The sequence below is a fragment of the Mycotypha africana genome (genome assembly GCF_025528875.1).
Source record: "Mycotypha africana strain NRRL 2978 chromosome Unknown BDF20scaffold_2, whole genome shotgun sequence".
NCBI classification, from domain to species: Eukaryota; Fungi; Mucoromycota; class Mucoromycetes; order Mucorales; family Mycotyphaceae; genus Mycotypha; species Mycotypha africana.
In genome coordinates, this window is record NW_026515726.1 from 759,649 (window position 1) to 778,148 (window position 18,500).

An 18,500-nucleotide genomic window follows, 5' to 3' on the forward strand; every position below is an offset into this window, starting at 1 on the left:
GACCCAGTACTCTTCTCCACCGTTCCCTATGAGGTATTGGTAATCCCTTGCTTTCTCTTTCTCTTCTTCCTCGTCTTTTCTCAACTGCATAACCCTTTTCCGTGCGCCAGATAAAATTTTTATTTCGGGTTAGGACAAGTTCCTGATAAAACTCTCACCAATGACAATAATAACAGCAACAACACACAAGAAGGCAAAAAATACGAGCAGTATAAACAACAGTAACGAAAATGGCAGTAATAACAGCAATATTGCTGGCAATTTACCTGTAGTGCCTCTTTCACCCATTACTCAATCATATATACTTTGCTCCAATGCTCTCAAGTCAGCTACCGACAAACTTACCGAAGCGAAAAAGCGAACTCATCATAACGATGCTTTACCGCCCATCCCTGTTAGTATTTTACGAAACTTGTTGGAAACCACCAAGGTTGAATCTCACCGGCTGAAATCATTGACCCGGAAGATGCAGTCAGTGGAAGCAGCGACGGCTCTCTACTGGAATCCTGACGAGTTAGCGAAGCAAATTGCCATCGTTGACAGTCAACTGTATAACGAAGTGAGTGTCGGCAAGCATTCTTTATTATCTATTGCTACATCAGCAACGCCTACTTCTATGCTAGAGGCGACCAAACTGAAACACTTGTTGGACTTCCAGCATTATTTGAGCCACAGTTTCGCTCATCAAATTATTTACTGGATTCATCTCGTTAATACGTTTAATCCTTCGGCGACCACAAGCACCACAGCAGCAGCCGTTATACCTCCTGTTGTCAATCCGCAACACCTTAATAAGGAAAATCTACTTACCCATTTGATACGTGTGGCTTACTTGCTGTTACATGCATATTATGATTTTTCTGGTTTTGCTGCCATCATGAAAGCCCTCACTTTCCCCGAAGTGCGTCGATTATTTCACAATACAACGGGTGGCAACAATGATAACAAAAAGCAATTGTCAATATGGGAACATACTAGCTCACGCACAAAGGATATGTTTCGTGATTTAGTGTCTATAATATCATCGGAGAACAATTATCAGGCCTACTACCGAACTCTGAGGACCAAACTATTAGAACAGCAGTTGAAGCAACAAAGTCTGCAATCGCAACAACAGCAACAAGAACAGGCATACAATGGGACAACGGCAATAATGATAGCTGTTCCTTGGTTCGAACCTCATTTGTCAAAGATTAAGTCCATTGTCAATTCATACAAAGCAGGAGACAATGTCCAAAGCGAAGATCGGTTTCTTTCATCCCTTTTGGGTGTCTCTCATCACAATGGCTCCTCTGGTCATTTTAGCAATAATACAGTTGTTTTATCAGCACCAGGTGCTCATAAACTTGATATGGAAGTGTCTATCCTTGAATTAAGCCAGCATAATTCTTGTAGTAGTAACCTCTCACTTGAGGAAATTTTGAAGTTGGAGGGGGATGCATCCACAGATACGCTTTTGAGCATGCTCGAAAAAAAAAAGAAGAGTAATAGTAAGCGAAACTCATTGTCACCAACAGCAGTCGGTGCAAAGACCATCCATATTGAAGGGCTTAGAGCTGCCATTCTAACTACTTCCAATCTACATTCTTTGGCACCTGGTAAACAGTTAATTCATCACTGGCTGGTTTCTCGAGTCTACTTGACAAAAGAGCAATTGATTAATGAAAGCACTGAAGTAGAGCCTTTGAGGTTGGGAGAACGTCCGTTGTCCCCTGCACCTTCATCTTGCAGTTATAATGATGACGCGGCTACGGCAACTTTTGATTTTAGCAGGAATAGCACAATACTAACAACAGCAGCGGCTAGAGCAAGTCTCTCTAGCATACATGTTGAAACTGCTCCTGTTGCAGTGTCAAATGGTCAGAGCGAACAAACAGAAGAAGAGGATCAGCTTCAAGATCAAAAATCACGAGAAGTGAAGAGAAAGCCGAATATGACAACCAAAGATCGGGACCAGGAACTGCCAGAATTTTGCGAGCAAGAACTCAAACCAATCAAAAGAACAATTACTTGCACTGGGACAAACCTAGACAATAGCAGTAACGACGATAGCGATGATTTTGATGACAGACCAAATGGACACAATTTGAACTACTCGAAACCTGCGGGGTTAATGTTATCAACACCAGATAAAGCTAAAGAAGCCACGAATAAAGAGGATTATACTACAATCGCCTTAGTAATTAACAACAATGAAAACATACAACAGCAAGATTCATATAATGGCGAGGGTGACTCAGAAATGGATACTGGGAATGAAAAAAAGGAAACAAAGGCAGATTCTGCGTCTATGGGCAAAGATGACCTTACCGAAGATACTGATCTCAAAGAAGTTGAACTGAAGGAAATGGTACCCAAAGATGATTTGAAAAAGGAAGAACAAGAGGCAGGACATAAAGATTCTGAGCAACTACAAAAAGAATCACAACCTACTTCGGAATCAATTCTTTCACATCCATCAACCACCGTTAGTAAGCCTAAATCAAGCCTTTCTCCTACTGCGCCGGAGTTTATTCCTCATCAACACAAGTCAACCACAACAATTTCAACAATATCAACGGAAACAAGTGAGGAGATATGGCTAGGATATCCAACGCAAGAAGAAGGAGAGGAAGTATTTATTGCAGACAAAGCCTCTGCGGCTGTCGAAATAGAGACAGCTGTTGAGACAGAGTCTGAAAGATGGGGAGGGTATCCTATACCATCTAATGAGACAGTAGAACAGCCAAAAGAAAAAGAATTAGATAATAATGAAACTGCTCAGATTGATACCGATAATGAAGCGAACAAAAATATTGATGATGAAGAGGATGAAGATGAAGTATGGAAGGGTTATCCTGGGCCTAATAGTAGCACAGACAGTCCCCGACGGGCCTCTTCGCAGTCAGAAACGTCAGAAGAATGGAAAGGTTATCATGCTACCAAAATGGAAGCAGACTGGCAAAGGGAAAGCGCACTAAAAGTGCAAGAACATGAGTGGCAAGGTTATACTTTGGAGACATTAGATGAAGACGAGTTAGATTCCAGTACTATGATGAATGGTGAATTTGAAAAATCACGCCAAGCACGCCATGAAAAGCAAAATTTATACGAAACACAAAGAAGAGGTAGAAGACATATTTAAAAAAATGGTTACGTTTATCTCCTACGGTAACAAAACGTTAAAAGGAAGTTTATACCCACCCGCGACATTATATTTACACATCTCCATAGTATCAAATTAATGAAAATACATATATCCTGGAAAATAAGCCAGCATACAAATGAAGATATTGATCTTGAATTGCTCTACATGTTTTTTTTTCCGAAAAAGGCACTTCGGTAAAGGATTGTCGTTATTCCATGGGTGAACCACAGTATATTAGCCTATTCTGGTATTGTGCTCTTCCTTCTGTCTGCTTTAGCTGCCATTGCAGCAGCTCTCGTATGAGAACTTGCTGAGCTTTCTGTATCTGCTGTTTTGAATACTCTGATTTGTTCTAGAGCGTCATCTAACATTTCTCTTGCTAACAAGTATACTTCAGTGCCTTCCTTATTGTACATGAGTGAGTTATTCAACATTAGTACTACATCTCTTTCAAATTCGGTAGTAGTGCTAATAGACTATATAAAGAAAGGGATCTGTTTAAGTCACCAAAAGAATTTTTATCCGATAAAGGAAAAGCTATAAACCTTACTCCATCTCGAATCCTATTCTTGATGGTCTTCAACTCCATAGGCCTTTTCACAATTTCATAGTATCTCGGTGCGATACTCTCTTTGATAGGGTTCATAAACATGGCCCCATTTTTGTGATTAGCAATCTCCCTCCATAACAGATTGATATTTTTTTGCCATGATTTATGCCTTGGGTCATCCTTCAGATTGCCTTTCGACTTACGGTCTGCTGTTGGGGTAGTAGTTGTAGTATGAGGAGTAGTAGCTGCACTAGCAGTTGGGGTAGCAGCAGCACTATGTGTGTTGGTAGAAATGTTCGTTGCAGGTGTGGGAGCATTGCTTTCAGTCGCAGCAGCGCTTTCCGTGCTTTCCCCGGTGATTGTAAAGTTGATGGGTGTCTCAAGTTGATTTGCAGGGTTCGCAGAATAATCTAACTCTGATGTATCCACATCATTCAATGGTGTATCTTGCTTTTGCTTTTTTGATACATCTTCCTCTGACAAAGAGGGTGGTGTATAATATTGCTGATGCTGCTGCTCGGGTAACGAAGAAGCACCTTCTATGGGTATAGAGATGCTCATGCTATCTCTTTTCAATCTCTTCGATTCGGGCTCAACAACCATACTGTGATCATCAGCTTGTCTCTTAAGAACTCTTCCGGAATCGGACCATTCCGTTACTCCCGCAGATAGATGCTCACTAGTATTGGCGCTTTGTGTTTGAAGCTGATCTTGCTCCATTGGAGCCGTCATTGCCGTTTCTGCTTTATTTTGTTCCTGTTTTGATTCTTTTGCTGATGTATCTGTCTGAAATTGCTGTCCATCTGCTATTGTGCCTCTTTTATCAACTTTCTCCGCTGTTGTTGAGGTAACGGGTAATTCTGCTTCCTTTACGTCAACTATATCATTGGTTTCATCTTGGTTATTGCTCGTTGAGCTAGAAATGATACTCTCCTCTGCTTCATTCGAGTTCTGTTTTTTGAAAAGAATATCACGTTCCGTCGATGGTACTGTTGATTGTTCAGTTGACTCCTTTACATCAATGCCATCTGCTTTCGCTGATATCGTTTGAGGAGCAGTGTCAGGAGCAACTGCTGTAGGATTTGTAGCATCGTCATCTTCTGTTTTTGGAGATGCATCACTTTTTGCTGTTGCTGTTGTACTTGAAGCTACCATCTTTGGTTCTGGTGGTAAATTCTCTGCTGCATTGGTTGCTGTTGATGCGCTAATTGGTATTATATCTTCTTCAAGTGCAACCTTTGCTTCACTATTTGCATTCTCCACGTCTCCTTCAGCTGTATCTTTGTCCTTAACAACGTCCTGTCCAGTCTCTTTTATAGTCTCAGTTGCAGTAGGAAGCGCTGCTTGCTGTGAAGACTGTACACTATTTATTTCATCGATGAGAGGCTCGGCAATCACTTGAGGCGTAGTTGTGATTACAGGTGTTTCTTCCGATGTGACATGACCTGCATCAGATTTTTCATTTGTTTCAGCCATAATTACGTCTTCTGTTGTATTTTCATCAGCCACGTTCTGCTCGTTTGCCCTTGTTACTGATGGGCTTACTGCTGTTGCAGCTGTGATTTCTGCCGCCGATGGTGTTTCTGCTTCCTTCATTTCCTTTACTTTCTCTGCGTTTATTTCTGTCGAAGTAGTTGCTTCACTTTCTGGTAATTTATTCGATAAGCTACCATTAGGGGTCATTGTATGCTGTTGTTGACGATACTGGTCTAATAATCTCTGGTCCCATTTGCCTGCTCGTATTTCATCTATTTCATTTACAAGTATCAGAAACTTTTCCTCATCATCATGGATAGCTTTCTTTAATTCTTCAAGCCTAGTCGTATAAAGCTGCCTAGCTATCTGTACGACTACAGGCATGTCTTGATTTAATGCGTTCCGTCTAAAAGTAAATTTTAAAAGCTTAGCTTTTCATTAAAGACAATGTTGGTGTAAAACTTGGTTTACTTTTCTTTCGTCAGATCTTCAACCATAAGATAGTACTGAAGGGAACAATTCTACTTAACAGAGTGAAAAGGACGAGTTGATTAAAATGCATCATATTAATGCTATTCATAGTTCACTACCTTTTGATTAAAATAGTCGGAAGGACGATCTAAAAGTGCATGGTGCTTCAAATTGCGAGCGATTTGGAACCAGTTGTCTTCACCATATTTGTAAACTGCTTGAGAAAGTAGTAGCTTCTCTAAAACTGTCCATTCTGCTGTAGCCATAATTATACTTTTTTTAATTGTAAGCAATGGAAGAAAGAAAAAATGTAAATAAAATAAAAAAAAAATAACACGTCTTTAACTTTCTTTTTGTTTTGACTGTAGCTGTAAGCCAATAAAATCCTAGGAACTTCGATGAAGCGAGAATTTGCAGATTTAGAACCGGTTTAGAAATGGCAAAGACTTGAGCGATTTTACTATGGCAACGAAGCCGTAAGGAGCTTTATGAGCTACTTCATTTCCGAGCATTGCTAATCATAGCGTCCGGCTGCTAGTCATACACTTTGAAAAAATGCCCTTTTTGCTGATTATGAAATTTCCCCGCTTTCCTTTTTGAGACAGGCCCATGTTATCAACACTTCAGGAATCTTTTATTCGTTCTTGACAAGTTACTCGAAAGTTAGAAGAGAACTTACAAAGTGACATGAGTACAACTACAAGTACAGTATCAGAACCACCTACTCCCAAAGTCAACTTTGGTGCTTCTGATCTGACGTCAACAGGTACAACAACGGCAGAGCGATCTGTTCAAGAGAACACATCTGCCGATGATCAGACCTTGTCAAGAACGAATTCAGCTGTATCTTTTATACCTTCAAAACAAATGCTTGATACATACACTCCTGTTCGAGCCGGCCTACCGACAAAAACACGTCTTTCACTCATAACTTCTGTGGGGGCCTTTTGGGGCTTTGGTATTGGTTGTTTCTTGGGAGCGAAACAAACAGGTTTACAATACTTGGCAGAAAATGCTCACAGACTTCCTACCACCGTTGAAGGGTGGTACTTCTACCATAAAACCAAGAATTATAAGATGATGTTGGGTGGTGTGAAACGTGGTAGCAAATTTGCATTGAAAACAGGTGGCTTATGCTTGATGTATGGATCAATAGAGGCTGCCTTAGATTATGCAAGAGGAGGGGAGGCTGACATGGTGAATTCTGTAGTGGCGGGTGTCACAACGGGAACAGTTTTCTCCGCTTTAAGTAAGTTATAAATATTCAAATGAGAAACAATACAAGCGACGATCAATCAATCATATTCTCGAAGTTTGCATTTGTGTGTGTGGCTTAATAACAAATATTTGTTTTTATTAGCTAAATTAACAAGAGCTTCTACGAAATATTCGATCATGTTTGGTGCTGTGGTTGGTTTGGTGACCGGTGGTTTATCTGACTTATATCGTTTTGCATCCGGCGATGCGCCCGCTTACGCAAAGCGCTTCGTAAAGTAAGCGATCTATACTCTTGGGTGGATATGAAAATGAAGATACCCACAAATACTGTATGATGATTCATGAAAGAGTGTATAGTATGTATACGCGTTGATGATACATTATACAGCCTTCTGTCTATATCAGGAAATAGAGAAACCTTAAATTATTACCAAACTTACCGAGTGGTGAGCTAATTTAACATTACACACATTTCGTAAGGGACGCAAAAAGAGACATTATTTTATATAACATCATAAAAATTGAATACAGACAAAACACGTAACGGGGCAGAAATAAAAAAAAAACGATGCTTTTTTAGTACTTGATTTAATTTTTGGGCAATGTCTCAAAAGCCGATAATTCATGCTCCAAATGTAAAACCAAGTTGTCTTTAATATATCTTCTCGTATACTTTTCCTTTTCTTCTTTTTTCTTTTTTCTATAATCTTAGTCGTCTTGAACAATAAAGCAAAATGGAAGAAGAGAAGAGACAAGAGCCAATCTCTGGCAAAATAGACGAGTTCTCTCATTCTCATCTTTTCCCTCACACAGCCGATAATAATGCTGCACCTACTATGACCAACAATCCTACTCCTATTTCCAATGCACCGCCTTCAGCTGAGCCTGCTTCTGGTGGTGATTTCTCTGAACCTGCCCCTACTCTTACTAGTAGCAATTTGGAGCGTTCTAATAACGACGCTAAGCCTACTAGCAGCAAATCTGAGGTCGAACAAGCCGCTCGCTCTGCAACTGACAAGGCCCATGATAACGCTGGCGTCGACTACGTGATAGTATTCACTTACCCAACAAAGATTCCTAAGGGTGATAAAAAAATTACAAACAAGGCTGAATTAGAGGCTGATGTTACTGAAAGCCTCAAGAGTCTTACTACTCGTTTAGCTAAGGTGAGCTTGCGTTTCCAAGTTCGCCCAGGGGAAACTGATGGTACATTTTTGATTATGGTCGGAAGTCCTCTCAGTACTTTAAAGCAAGAATACAGGCGTGAAAGGTAAAAAATAGTCAGATAATTTTGGGTCACCTGTGTGTCCTATTTTCTTTTTTTTTTTTCAGTTTGTTACCAAAAAGAGATTAGTAGGATTGAAAAAAGAAAAAGACAATCCCCAAAACAACGCAGAGCCCGAATCATGGACTGACACAGTACATTTTTACACAAATAATATTAATAGAATTCACGATTTCTTGTTTGGCGTCCGCTTTGATGAGCTCACCGATGGCTCTCAGAATACACACAAAATTGACACCGACTTTGAGAATTTAACAGATGCCGAACGTTTGCGCTTGGTTTACGAATTAATGACTGAACCCCAATCTGAGAGCGGAGCAGGAATATCCATTGAAACAGAGAAGTATGTTGAGGCCATCATTCCTTTACATGATGAAAAATTCAACAAGGTATAAAAGAAAAAGAATGCTGCTAGTCCACAGTTTAGTTCGAAAGAAAATTTGGTTGATTGACGGTTTAATACAATGCATTTGATAGAAATGGTTAGATTATTTACCTAAGAAGTGGGTACTTGATGATAACGATTTAACTACAATTCGCGACCATTTTGGTGAAAGAGTTGCTTATTACTTTGCTTTTGTTCAAACCTATACTTGGTGCTTGACTATCCCTGCCATTGTCGGTATTGTATCCTTTTTGATTCAGAGAAAGGGTGTTTCCATTTGGTTCTCTGTATTCATGTTGCTATGGTCTGTTGCCTTTTATGAACTATGGGACAGAAAGGAAAACGAATATGCTATCAGGTGGGGCGTCCGTAACGTCTCTAAGCACGAAAAGCGTAGAATTGATTTCGTTGGTGAAAAGTTAGTTAAGGATGATGTTACGGGCGAAGAAGTTCCTTACGTTCCTGGTTGGAAACTGGTGCTAAGACGCTTGTCTTCTCTTCCTGTCGTTTTCTTTGGTGCCCTTTTTTTGACTGGTTTGACCGCCGCTGTTGTCTGCTTCCAACTCTTCATAAAGGAGTACTATAATGGACCTATGAAGCAAATTTTGGTAAAGTTCAAGAAAGCAGCTATACTACCGCATGGGAAGTCATGACTAAATCATAACAAATTTTCTCTTAGGGTTTCACTCCTTTGATCGGTTTCTCTCTTATCATCCCTATTGTTACCAAGCTATATGCCAAATTGGTGAAGGTTCTATGCGATTTTGAAATGCACAAGACCCATCGTTCTTGGGAACACAGTTACACTCAAAAGGTCTTTGTTGCTAACTTCTTAGCTGCTTATCTCGCTCTGGTAAGTTCCCAATTTAATTCCTGCGCAATCATGTATTTTGTTGGATAACACCCATTATAGTTCATTACAGGTTGGATCTATATACCTTTTGGCGCCAAGGTCACCCCTTATCTCACAGCTTGGAATATCAAGCATGATCATAACACCATTGACTTTACACGTTTAAGAACTCAATTGATCTATCTCGTTGCCACTGCGCAAGTTGTCAATTTTGTTACTGAAATGGTCGTCCCTTGGATTTTGGCAAAGGCCACAGGCAAAGCTAAGAATGTTACCGACAAGATCACTCGTCGTAAGTCTTTCGATGAAAAGTTGGGCGTTACCGAAAAGGATGACGAAGAGCATGAATTCATAGAACGTGTCAAGCAGGAAGTTGCCTTGAAAGATTATGACATTTTCTTGGAATACGTTGAAATAGTCATCCAATTTGGTTATGTTTCTATGTTCTCTTCTGTCTTCCCTTTGACTGCTCTATTCTCTTTGATCAATAACTGGATCGAAATTCGTGGTGACGCTACTAAGCTTTGTTATTATACCCGTCGTCCCTTGCCTCACCGTGGTGATTCCATCGGTCCTTGGAAGGGCAACATGAAATCTTTGATTTGGTTGTCTTCTATCACCATGGGCTCCTACGCTTATCTCTTCCATCCTTCAACTAACATTCATTCTCCTCATACCCTCGTCTACACTTTGGTTGCCATTTTATTTTCTGAACACTTATATCTCGCTTTGAGATCGCTTGTTCGTTACATCATGAAATTCCTTCCCAGTTGGGCTGATAACGCTGTACGTAAGGAAGAGTTTGAGGTAAAGAAGACTTTCTTGGAACGTATGGTCGGTGACCACAACAAATTTTTGAAGCGTAGTATTGAAAACCAAGATGATGCGAACGATATCTCTGATAAAATCAGCATGAAGGTTTGGAACAATCGTTTGGATCGCAATAGTCAGATTGATGAGGCCATTCAATTGGTTCAAAAAGCATTCAAGACCCAATAAATTAGTCCCAATAGGATGATTACAGATCATTCAATCTAGATGTATAACTTTTTCTTTTCTTTTTTTAAATCATGTCATCAGAATTAAATTTCAATCACCATTCTATATTGTTTCATTTTTAACAGTAAATATTATTGCTCTTTGGACCTTTTTATTTTGTTGAGCTTTGTTCAATGGTCGTCCTTCATTAGAATGGTTGTTTAACGCGCAGTATCACATACATATATATTACCAGTATACATATTTCTTCAAAATTAAAATTCCTTTTTCTTTTCGTCATAACTAATATATCCTGGGCCGATAGAGATCATCATCAAGAGTCCACCTACGATGCTCAGACACTGAAAAAAGTTATACTTGACTACATCACGACTGTAAGCTGATTGCTGAACCGTCCACCAATTATTGACCACAACATTCATGACACTCAGGAAGGTAACCAATAGAGAAGCTGACCATTTTGCTCTGAATCCTACGGCTACCATAATGCAAGCCGCCAAAGCCATCAATGAGACCACAACACGAAGAAAAGTCCAAGTACCTTGTAAAATGAACCCTAAAAACAAAAAGATAAGCAAAATACGGCCGGCTAGCTGAAGATATTGATGGCGTTCAGTTTCAGACAATGTTGGAAGAGACGCAAAGAGACTATTTTTGGATTTTTTGGTACGCAAGAGGTCTTCAGACAGGCAAAGTAAAAGACCGCCCAATATAGAAAAGTTCCGTAAACAAAGAGCCTATAAATACAAGTAGGGTTTAGTCAATATCATTGCTCTGGTAGAAAAAGCAAAGACTCGGTCTTTTTACTTTCTACTTCTTCCACTTCCTCTCTTTTCCAAACAGCTTTCCTTACCATATCAAACACTAGTCCATAACCGATGGCTTGAGATACAATTACACCTGCTAATGCATAGACAGATATACTGACATGACGTTTCGCTATTAAGGTTGATGAAAAGACCAGCATAGCGATTATATTTGAGAGCAAGAAAATATGAGATAGACCCTTTGGAAATCCTCGGCCTGCCTCGAGATAGCGAGTTTGATCAGACCATTGAACAATAATGCGTAGAGCATCCTCGTAAAATGTTGCCACAACCAGAAAGCGGCTCAGAGCAGGAAGATAGGGTTTGATGGGTTGGCCAAGTGAATCAAGTGCATTCTCAATACGGGCGCTAGCTGTCTTCACTGTTTCTTCAAAACTCATTATTTCTTCGGTACCCTAGAAAGCAATTATGTATTCAGATGTAAAATTGCGAAACAGAAAGAAAGAAGAAAAGCAATTAGATGAGCATCTATAAAATTGAAATCTTTATCAGTTATGCATTCAGGGGTTTAGAGCAGAGTATCAAATACACAAACGCTGATCTTTATTGTGTGTGTTATTCATTAAGCAAACCCCTTAAATTAAATATTTTGTGATTTCACTGCTACATTGTAGTGACTATTATGCTTAGTCAGTTCTCCGCGTATAGTCGCCTTTATAACGCTACCTATACTATATACTTATTCAACCTGAAATTGTAATGGTATTATCACTTATAGCAACCTAAAAGAAATCGCAGCATGTAATCAATCCCAATATGCAGTCGTAAAGGATAAATAGACAGACTACTAGGTGTAATAAAAGTCTTATGAAACTCATAATTAGGTTATATGTTTCGTTTGATAAATTGGATTGCGCTATTGTTCATAGCCGGAAGATGAATAGGTAGGTTACTGTTCCTTTGATCTGCGACAAACATGAAGCTGGATTTAAATTCATCTGCTGCTGCTACCACAACCAATGTCAGCTTCAATGCACGGGGGTGAATTATAATTGCAGCTGAACATTGATGTCTCTTCAAACATAACTATACTCTGCAAAAGTATTGATCATGTCAGAATTCAAAAACTCTGTAAAGTTGTACGTTTGGGGGCCGGCTTTAGATTGCATATCTATTGATCCTAAATGTGTAGTCATTGAAAGTTACTTACGGTTGATTGAGCAAGAATATATGCTTGTCAAATGCAACGATCCACAAATGAGCCCCACAGGTACAGAGGAAACTGCTTATGCTTTCTAACAATTCATATCACAATTAATAACCAATGTTTTTGTTTATTTTAATCATACACGATATACACACATGGTTAGGTGAGCTTCCCTTATTAAAGGATGGCTCCGTATGGGTGGCAGGTGTAGACAGAATCTTGAACCACTTTGAGAAAAAAGGAAAGGATGGAAACGAAGCTTTAAGTGAAGAACAAAAGGCAGACTACTTAGCGTACGAAAATAGCAGCACTTATCTACTAGTTTGGGTTAGGAACTTACAATAATTATCGTCTATTAGGTATTCCACCTTAGTGCAGGAGAATCTTTATGATTGCATGCTCTACACTTGGTATGCCGATAAGACCAATTTTATCAAGCATATTCGGCCCACATACGCCAAACTTTTATCTTTTCCTTCGTGCTATTATATTCCCATTCAACTTAAAAATAATGCCAAAGCTCGGCTTGCTAAATATAATGTAGAAATCACAAATGATGATACAGGTTTACCACAGAACGAAAAAGAAGAGATGAAAGAATTGCTTCAATCTGGCTGGCATTCCATGTACCGTCGAGCACGAGAGACCTACAACACTTTGGCCACCTTGTTAGATGGAAAGAAATACATGATGTACGATGATAAAATAACAACTCTCGATTGTATAATATTTGGATATCTCTCTCTACATTTATATCCTAATCTGCAACATAAACGATTGCAGCACATTCTAACGCATGAATACCCAACTTTGGTGGAGTATTGTAATTGTATCAAAAGAGATTTATTTGGAGAGGAAATGACGGAAAAAGAGGCCCAAAACAAAACTTCTGCTATGACCAGTGCAGATGACGAAATCGAGGAAAATATACCTTCTTTATGGAGTACACTTAAAAATAACCCCAGAGGGTTCTTCAGTCAAGTTAAAGAGGATGTTGTCTCTTACATGGGTACAGGAAATACGGATAAAAAACCGGAAAAGAGTAAATCACAAATTGAATTCGAACGTAAACGTATTTGGTCTATTGCTGGTGGTATAACATTTTTCTTGGCATATGTGATATATAACGGTATTGTAAGTGTCGAATATAATACCGGCGAAGATGATGGCGTTGAAGATGACGAATACTACTACGTAGATGGAGAAATGGATGGAAATGATATAATTATTGATGATGTGGATGACGATGACGATGTATAGGCCACTATTGGGTTACGGCTACTGCTCGTATATCTGAATAAAATCTTAGGTACTTTTGCAAAATGTTCCTTTCAGTTTCCGTCAATTGAGTTGGATTAGGTTGTCTTGTATTATACTTCTTCTTCCATAAAATTGAGAGTAATTTAACCTTTGACTCATCGTAGTCTAGTAGTTCTAAGTAAGAACCCAGCTTGCTGATGAAGTCATCTACTACTTCCATTGTTGCCAGCGACTGTATAATCTGCTCCAAAGTGTCCAGTTTTTCTCTATCCAGTCGACATCGTTTTAGCCTTTCCATTATCTCCTCTACAGTATGTGCATCCCATGATGTTATTCTTGAAGCTGATATAGAGGAAGAAGTACGACTGGCCAGCTCTTCAGCTGAAGAATTCAGTATGTTGTCCATGACATCTACAAGGATGTACTCCTTAGCGGTTGAGTTGTTTTTACTTGTGCCGTCACTAGCAGAAGATCTTCTACTACTCAATTTTCTTCGCCTTAATCGAATCCATTTTCTTCTCCTTACAAAAGAACGAAAGTGCTTGTAGTTACCATGCCAATCTGCGCCATGAAATTTAAGTGCATATTGCCACCCTGCTTCATCAACATCTTCTGTCATATCTATCATCCAGTCTTTACTGACCTATGAAATACAACACAGGTGAACAATAACACTTTTTTTCTTGCGTTTGCTTCTAATGGCACTCTACCCACTCCCATGTTGGATCTGGCAATTGATAGTTTTTAATGTCCATGGGTGTAAAGCTATTAATGGTAAAACAGCAGTGCTGATGGATTAATGAATTTATGCAGGCCAAATACAAACAATATCCTGTAATATACCTCATATTTGCATCACACCATGGATTAGGATCAAATTGTAATAATCTACGTGGTACAATGTATGTCAAAATATTGAATTTTTCTTAAATGAGTTGTATCGCTGTATTCAGTAAGCTTACGTTTTCGAGCTATATCCCACTGCTAAAGAGCTGCATTAATGGAAGCGTTAATGGGAATCTGGCATACCCTTTCTTTCGCTTATTCAAATATGAAGGCTTTTTACCCTCTTTCACATTCATATAGCACATCGTAGGCAAATTCCTCCTCATGAGGGTCATGAGCAGGTAATGGTGGTAGTTTCACTGATGCATTTCTTAAACTGTTGCGTATATAGTGTTTTGGTTTATGCATCAATTCCCTGAGTGATTTTCTTATTCGAAAAGGTCGCTCAAGTGATGGTGTTTGTGGGCTCTTCTGTTCTAAACTTAACGTATATCTGTCTATCGGCTGATTTAGTGTCATTTCCGTAACGAAAAAAATAAAGGTCTTATTTAATGTAAAAGATAAACGCACATTGAACATTAAATTCGATTTACTCCATTTTTGACAGCATCGGAGATTGACTATTTCCAACGCAAAAAACACTTGACAATGCCCTACAGAGAAGCCATACCTTCAATCGTGACTTTTATATTTACAGGGTTTTCTTACTATTTTTTATTTTCAGTTTATGCAAAAAGCTCGATAAACCACAAATGCTAATACGAACTTGTGCTTACGTAATAAGGATGATTGGAAATTATAAGAGGCCCAGCCATTCATCCAGTATACCGTGAACAATTTCTCATGCGTTGTCTTCTTCGTAGACGGGATGTATATGCTTGGCAGACTCGATAAGTTCTTTACTTCCTGCATTATTTTTGTTCTTTATAAAGCATGCTCGAAATGCCTCCATCTCCTTTTTGCATTGTCGCCAATCTTTAGTGTCGTAAAAGCAAATTTGTAAATCCTCATTTTCTTGATAACAGCCGGTTTTCTCAATCCTGGCGTTGTAAGGATCCTCTTCTTCTTCCTCCTCGATAGGTATTTTTGAGTTCTCTGTTGTCGTCATCAGCTTATGTTAAACAATGCGAAAAAAAGACGCTATGAAAAAGAGAAAACTCAATAGTGCATAGCGCTGGGTTTTTGTATGTCTGTCAAATTGACAGAGTGTAAAGAAAAAAGAAAAAAATTCTACATAAAAGGCAGGCAGGAACCTTTTCGCTGTTTTTTGATTTTCCTGTTTCTCCAGCTCGTCACTTAATCAGGCTCATCAGTTTATTCACCTCACTTTTACAGCTTAAGTTATATTGGTTACTGTCTAAATGACAAGTTACATTAAGTTTACACCCTTGTCAGGTGCGAAAAATGAGGATCCTTTATGTTACCTACTAGAAATCGATGAAGTCAAGATTTTATTGGATTGTGGTTGGTCTGATTCGTTTGAGGAGGAAGATTTGGTTAATTTGAAGAGGTAAATGCGTAGAATTCTTTCAAGCCGACCTAGGCTGTTAACCTAATTGAAAACATCGACGATTCTCTCTTGTTAGAGTCGCCAAGCATATCGACGTAGTGCTATTGTCACACTCTGATTTGATTCATTTGGGAGCTTATCCATATGCTCGAAGCCACCTAGGCATGACTTGTCCTGTCTACTCCACCATTCCTGTAGCAAATATGGGAAAAGTATGTATGTACGACATGTATCAATCGAAGACAAATGAAGTAGAATTCTCGACCTTTTCTCTAGAAGATGTGGATAATGCGTTCGAGAAAATTACACCACTGAGATATTCCCAACCGTTTGCATTGACAGGCAAATGTCAGGGTATTACCATTACAGCCTATGCAGCAGCCCATACAATCGGTGGTACTATTTGGAAGATCAAACAAGATACTGAAGAGATTGTATATGCAGTAGATTTCAATCATAGAAAAGAATAGTAGGTTTTACAAGCAGTATCAATCTGGATGATTTCGTTTTTACTTATTTATATAACGTGTATAGTCATCTCGATGGAACAGTGTTACATTCAGGAGGCGTGGTATTAGATTCACTTGTTCGACCCTCTCTACTCATTACAGACTCATATAACGCGAAGGTAGTCAATCCAGCGCGCAAAGATAGATATACCGCCATGTTTGATACAATGATGAATTCTCTCAAAGACGGTGGATCCGTCTTGATACCTACCGATTCTTCTGCACGTGTTTTAGAAGTCTCTTACCTACTGGATCAGCATTGGACCCAGAATCAGCATCTTACCAATTACCCACTTATTATGTTATCTAATACTAGTTATCACACAGCTCATTTCGCCAAAGTTATGCTGGAATGGATGGGTGATGACATGACGAAAAAGTTCTCTCAAACCCGAGAAAACCCATACGAATTCAAATATTTGAGATTGTGTCACAAATTGGAGGACTTGGAACAGTATCCTGGCCCGAAAGTAGTTATAGCGAGCAACTGTAGTTTAGAAACAGGATTTGCAAGAGACTTATTTATCCGATGGATGACTTTGCCAACAGATACGCAACAACCATCATCCGAATATAACGAGCATAATACATTGATCCTAACTGATCGATCCACTCCAAATGCATTAGCACGTAAACTGTTCAGGGAGTGGAATGAGAAAAGTGATCTTCTGTTAAACCACCCAATGGAAATAGACTCTCCTGCAAAAACTGTTACCACAACAAAAACCAAAAAACTACCTATTAAACCAGCCATTCGATTTGAAGAAACTTTAGATTTGACTATTTATAAACGCGTGCCGTTGGAAGGCGCTGAATTACAAAAATATGAAGCAGCACAAAAAGCTAAAGCTGAACGCGATGCTGCTCAGGCCTCGCTTTTGGCACGAAGCAAAGCTCTTATGGAGGAAGACGAATCAGATTCCTCTGATATTGACGACGGCGACTATGAGAATAATCCGTTGGTCGAGGATGTTTTATTGACAAAGCAGTTTGATCTTTATGTCAGAGACGCTGGAAAATCCGGCGGTTTTTTCAAACAAGCGCAAAGTTATCGTATGTTCCCTTATTTGGAAAGAAAGAAACGAATAGACGATTATGGTGAAGCGATTCAGGTAGAACACTATATGAAAGCATCAGACTATGATCGAATAGAGCAAGATCAGTTGGAAGAATCTGCCAGACGAAAAAGAAGAGGCGAGGGGGGAGCTAACTTTGGAAAGGATGATGATAATGAATTTGGGGTTGCAAGAATGGAGATTGATGAGCCTATGCTGCAGGGAAGAGGTCAAATACCTACAAAGTATATCACTAATCAGGAGACAGTGAAAATTCAATGTTTGATAAGATATGTGGATCTTGAAGGGCTCTCTGATGGTCGATCTATGAAGACCATTTTACCTCAAATTGCACCTAGAAAATTGGTTAGTACTCAATGTGAGAGAAGTATATCATTAAATAGTGAAATTAATACTTTTTCCCCCCCTTTTTTTTTCTATGGTAGATTATTGTTCATGGTTCGCAATCTTCAACAGAAGAGTTGGCAACTGCATGTCAAAGTCTTAGCCAGTTTACAAAAGAAATATTTACTCCTTCCGTGAGTGAGGTATTGAATGTGTCGGCAGCTACCAACATTTACAGAGTGAAACTTACAGATAGTATGGTCAGTTCGTTGAAATTCTCAAAGGTAAAGACCCCATGATTACTATTTGATTTACGTTAAAATGACATACAAAGAGAGTCCTCTCTAACGAAAATATCTAAATTACGTGTTTAGCTGGATGATTATGAGTTGGCGCGCGTTGTCGGTAGAATCCATTTCCCCGATGATTCTACTACACCCTCTTTAGATGTGGCTACAAGTGATATACCAAACAAATACGAGCCTTCTGTTTTTGTAGGTGACGTGAAGCTATCAGAATTCAGGAGAATACTACAAGCCGAAGGGATTCAAGCCGAATTTAAAGGTGAAGGCGTCTTGGTCTGCAATAATCAAGTCGCAGTTCGAAAGGTAAGCGAAAGGCTGGAAAAAAGGATAAACGTTGACTCATAACGGATATCTAACTGATTTTGTTATTCCTTAATATCACAATAGACGGG

General features: G+C 39.1%; 9 protein-coding genes across 9 annotated transcripts; 5 read left to right on the forward strand and 4 right to left on the reverse strand.

Moving 5' to 3' along the window:
• Positions 1-466: 466 nt before the first annotated feature.
• BDF20DRAFT_814272 (uncharacterized protein) lies at positions 467-3,124 on the forward strand (the record flags this gene model as incomplete). Its single annotated transcript, XM_053076956.1, has 6 exons — positions 467-1,268; positions 1,317-1,425; positions 1,492-1,730; positions 2,280-2,614; positions 2,675-2,716; positions 2,810-3,124. 6 exons carry the CDS (start codon positions 467-469, stop codon positions 3,122-3,124), a joined length of 1,842 nt encoding a protein of 613 aa, XP_052938882.1.
• A 242-nt stretch (positions 3,125-3,366) lies between these two features.
• On the reverse strand, positions 3,367-5,890 carry BDF20DRAFT_813318 (uncharacterized protein; the record flags this gene model as incomplete). Its single annotated transcript, XM_053076866.1, has 6 exons — positions 3,367-3,603; positions 3,678-3,846; positions 4,159-4,544; positions 5,160-5,559; positions 5,625-5,674; positions 5,744-5,890. 6 exons carry the CDS (start codon positions 5,888-5,890, stop codon positions 3,367-3,369), a joined length of 1,389 nt encoding a protein of 462 aa, XP_052938883.1.
• A 46-nt stretch (positions 5,891-5,936) lies between these two features.
• Positions 5,937-7,416, forward strand: BDF20DRAFT_850689 (uncharacterized protein). The gene is made up of 2 exons (XM_053079974.1): positions 5,937-6,873; positions 6,985-7,416. The coding sequence occupies exons 1-2, from the start codon at positions 6,312-6,314 to the stop codon at positions 7,119-7,121; spliced, it is 699 nt and encodes a 232-aa protein (XP_052938884.1). The 5' UTR covers positions 5,937-6,311; the 3' UTR covers positions 7,122-7,416.
• A 262-nt stretch (positions 7,417-7,678) lies between these two features.
• Positions 7,679-10,364, forward strand: BDF20DRAFT_813359 (calcium-activated chloride channel-domain-containing protein; the record flags this gene model as incomplete). The annotated part of the gene is made up of 5 exons (XM_053076869.1): positions 7,679-8,112; positions 8,291-8,516; positions 8,605-9,120; positions 9,192-9,365; positions 9,426-10,364. 5 exons carry the CDS (start codon positions 7,679-7,681, stop codon positions 10,362-10,364), a joined length of 2,289 nt encoding a protein of 762 aa, XP_052938885.1.
• Positions 10,365-10,618: 254 nt separating this feature from the next.
• Positions 10,619-11,571, reverse strand: BDF20DRAFT_832447 (SURF4 family-domain-containing protein; the record flags this gene model as incomplete). The annotated part of the gene is made up of 2 exons (XM_053078543.1): positions 10,619-11,101; positions 11,218-11,571. The coding sequence occupies 2 exons, from the start codon at positions 11,569-11,571 to the stop codon at positions 10,619-10,621; spliced, it is 837 nt and encodes a 278-aa protein (XP_052938886.1).
• An 884-nt stretch (positions 11,572-12,455) lies between these two features.
• Positions 12,456-13,598, forward strand: BDF20DRAFT_813595 (uncharacterized protein; the record flags this gene model as incomplete). The annotated part of the gene is made up of 2 exons (XM_053076894.1): positions 12,456-12,631; positions 12,698-13,598. The coding sequence occupies 2 exons, from the start codon at positions 12,456-12,458 to the stop codon at positions 13,596-13,598; spliced, it is 1,077 nt and encodes a 358-aa protein (XP_052938887.1).
• A 695-nt stretch (positions 13,599-14,293) lies between these two features.
• BDF20DRAFT_813531 (uncharacterized protein) lies at positions 14,294-14,903 on the reverse strand (the record flags this gene model as incomplete). Its single annotated transcript, XM_053076886.1, has 3 exons — positions 14,294-14,363; positions 14,442-14,486; positions 14,665-14,903. The coding sequence occupies 3 exons, from the start codon at positions 14,901-14,903 to the stop codon at positions 14,294-14,296; spliced, it is 354 nt and encodes a 117-aa protein (XP_052938888.1).
• Positions 14,904-14,977: 74 nt separating this feature from the next.
• BDF20DRAFT_850728 (uncharacterized protein) lies at positions 14,978-15,608 on the reverse strand. The gene has a single exon (XM_053079975.1). It carries the CDS (start codon positions 15,490-15,492, stop codon positions 15,226-15,228), a length of 267 nt encoding a protein of 88 aa, XP_052938889.1. The 5' UTR covers positions 15,493-15,608; the 3' UTR covers positions 14,978-15,225.
• Positions 15,609-15,745: 137 nt separating this feature from the next.
• BDF20DRAFT_904596 (beta-lactamase-like protein) lies at positions 15,746-18,365 on the forward strand (the record flags this gene model as incomplete). The annotated part of the gene is made up of 6 exons (XM_053083052.1): positions 15,746-15,894; positions 15,971-16,363; positions 16,429-17,824; positions 17,905-18,087; positions 18,178-18,297; positions 18,327-18,365. The coding sequence occupies 6 exons, from the start codon at positions 15,746-15,748 to the stop codon at positions 18,363-18,365; spliced, it is 2,280 nt and encodes a 759-aa protein (XP_052938890.1).
• Between the last annotated feature and the right edge of the window lie 135 nt (positions 18,366-18,500).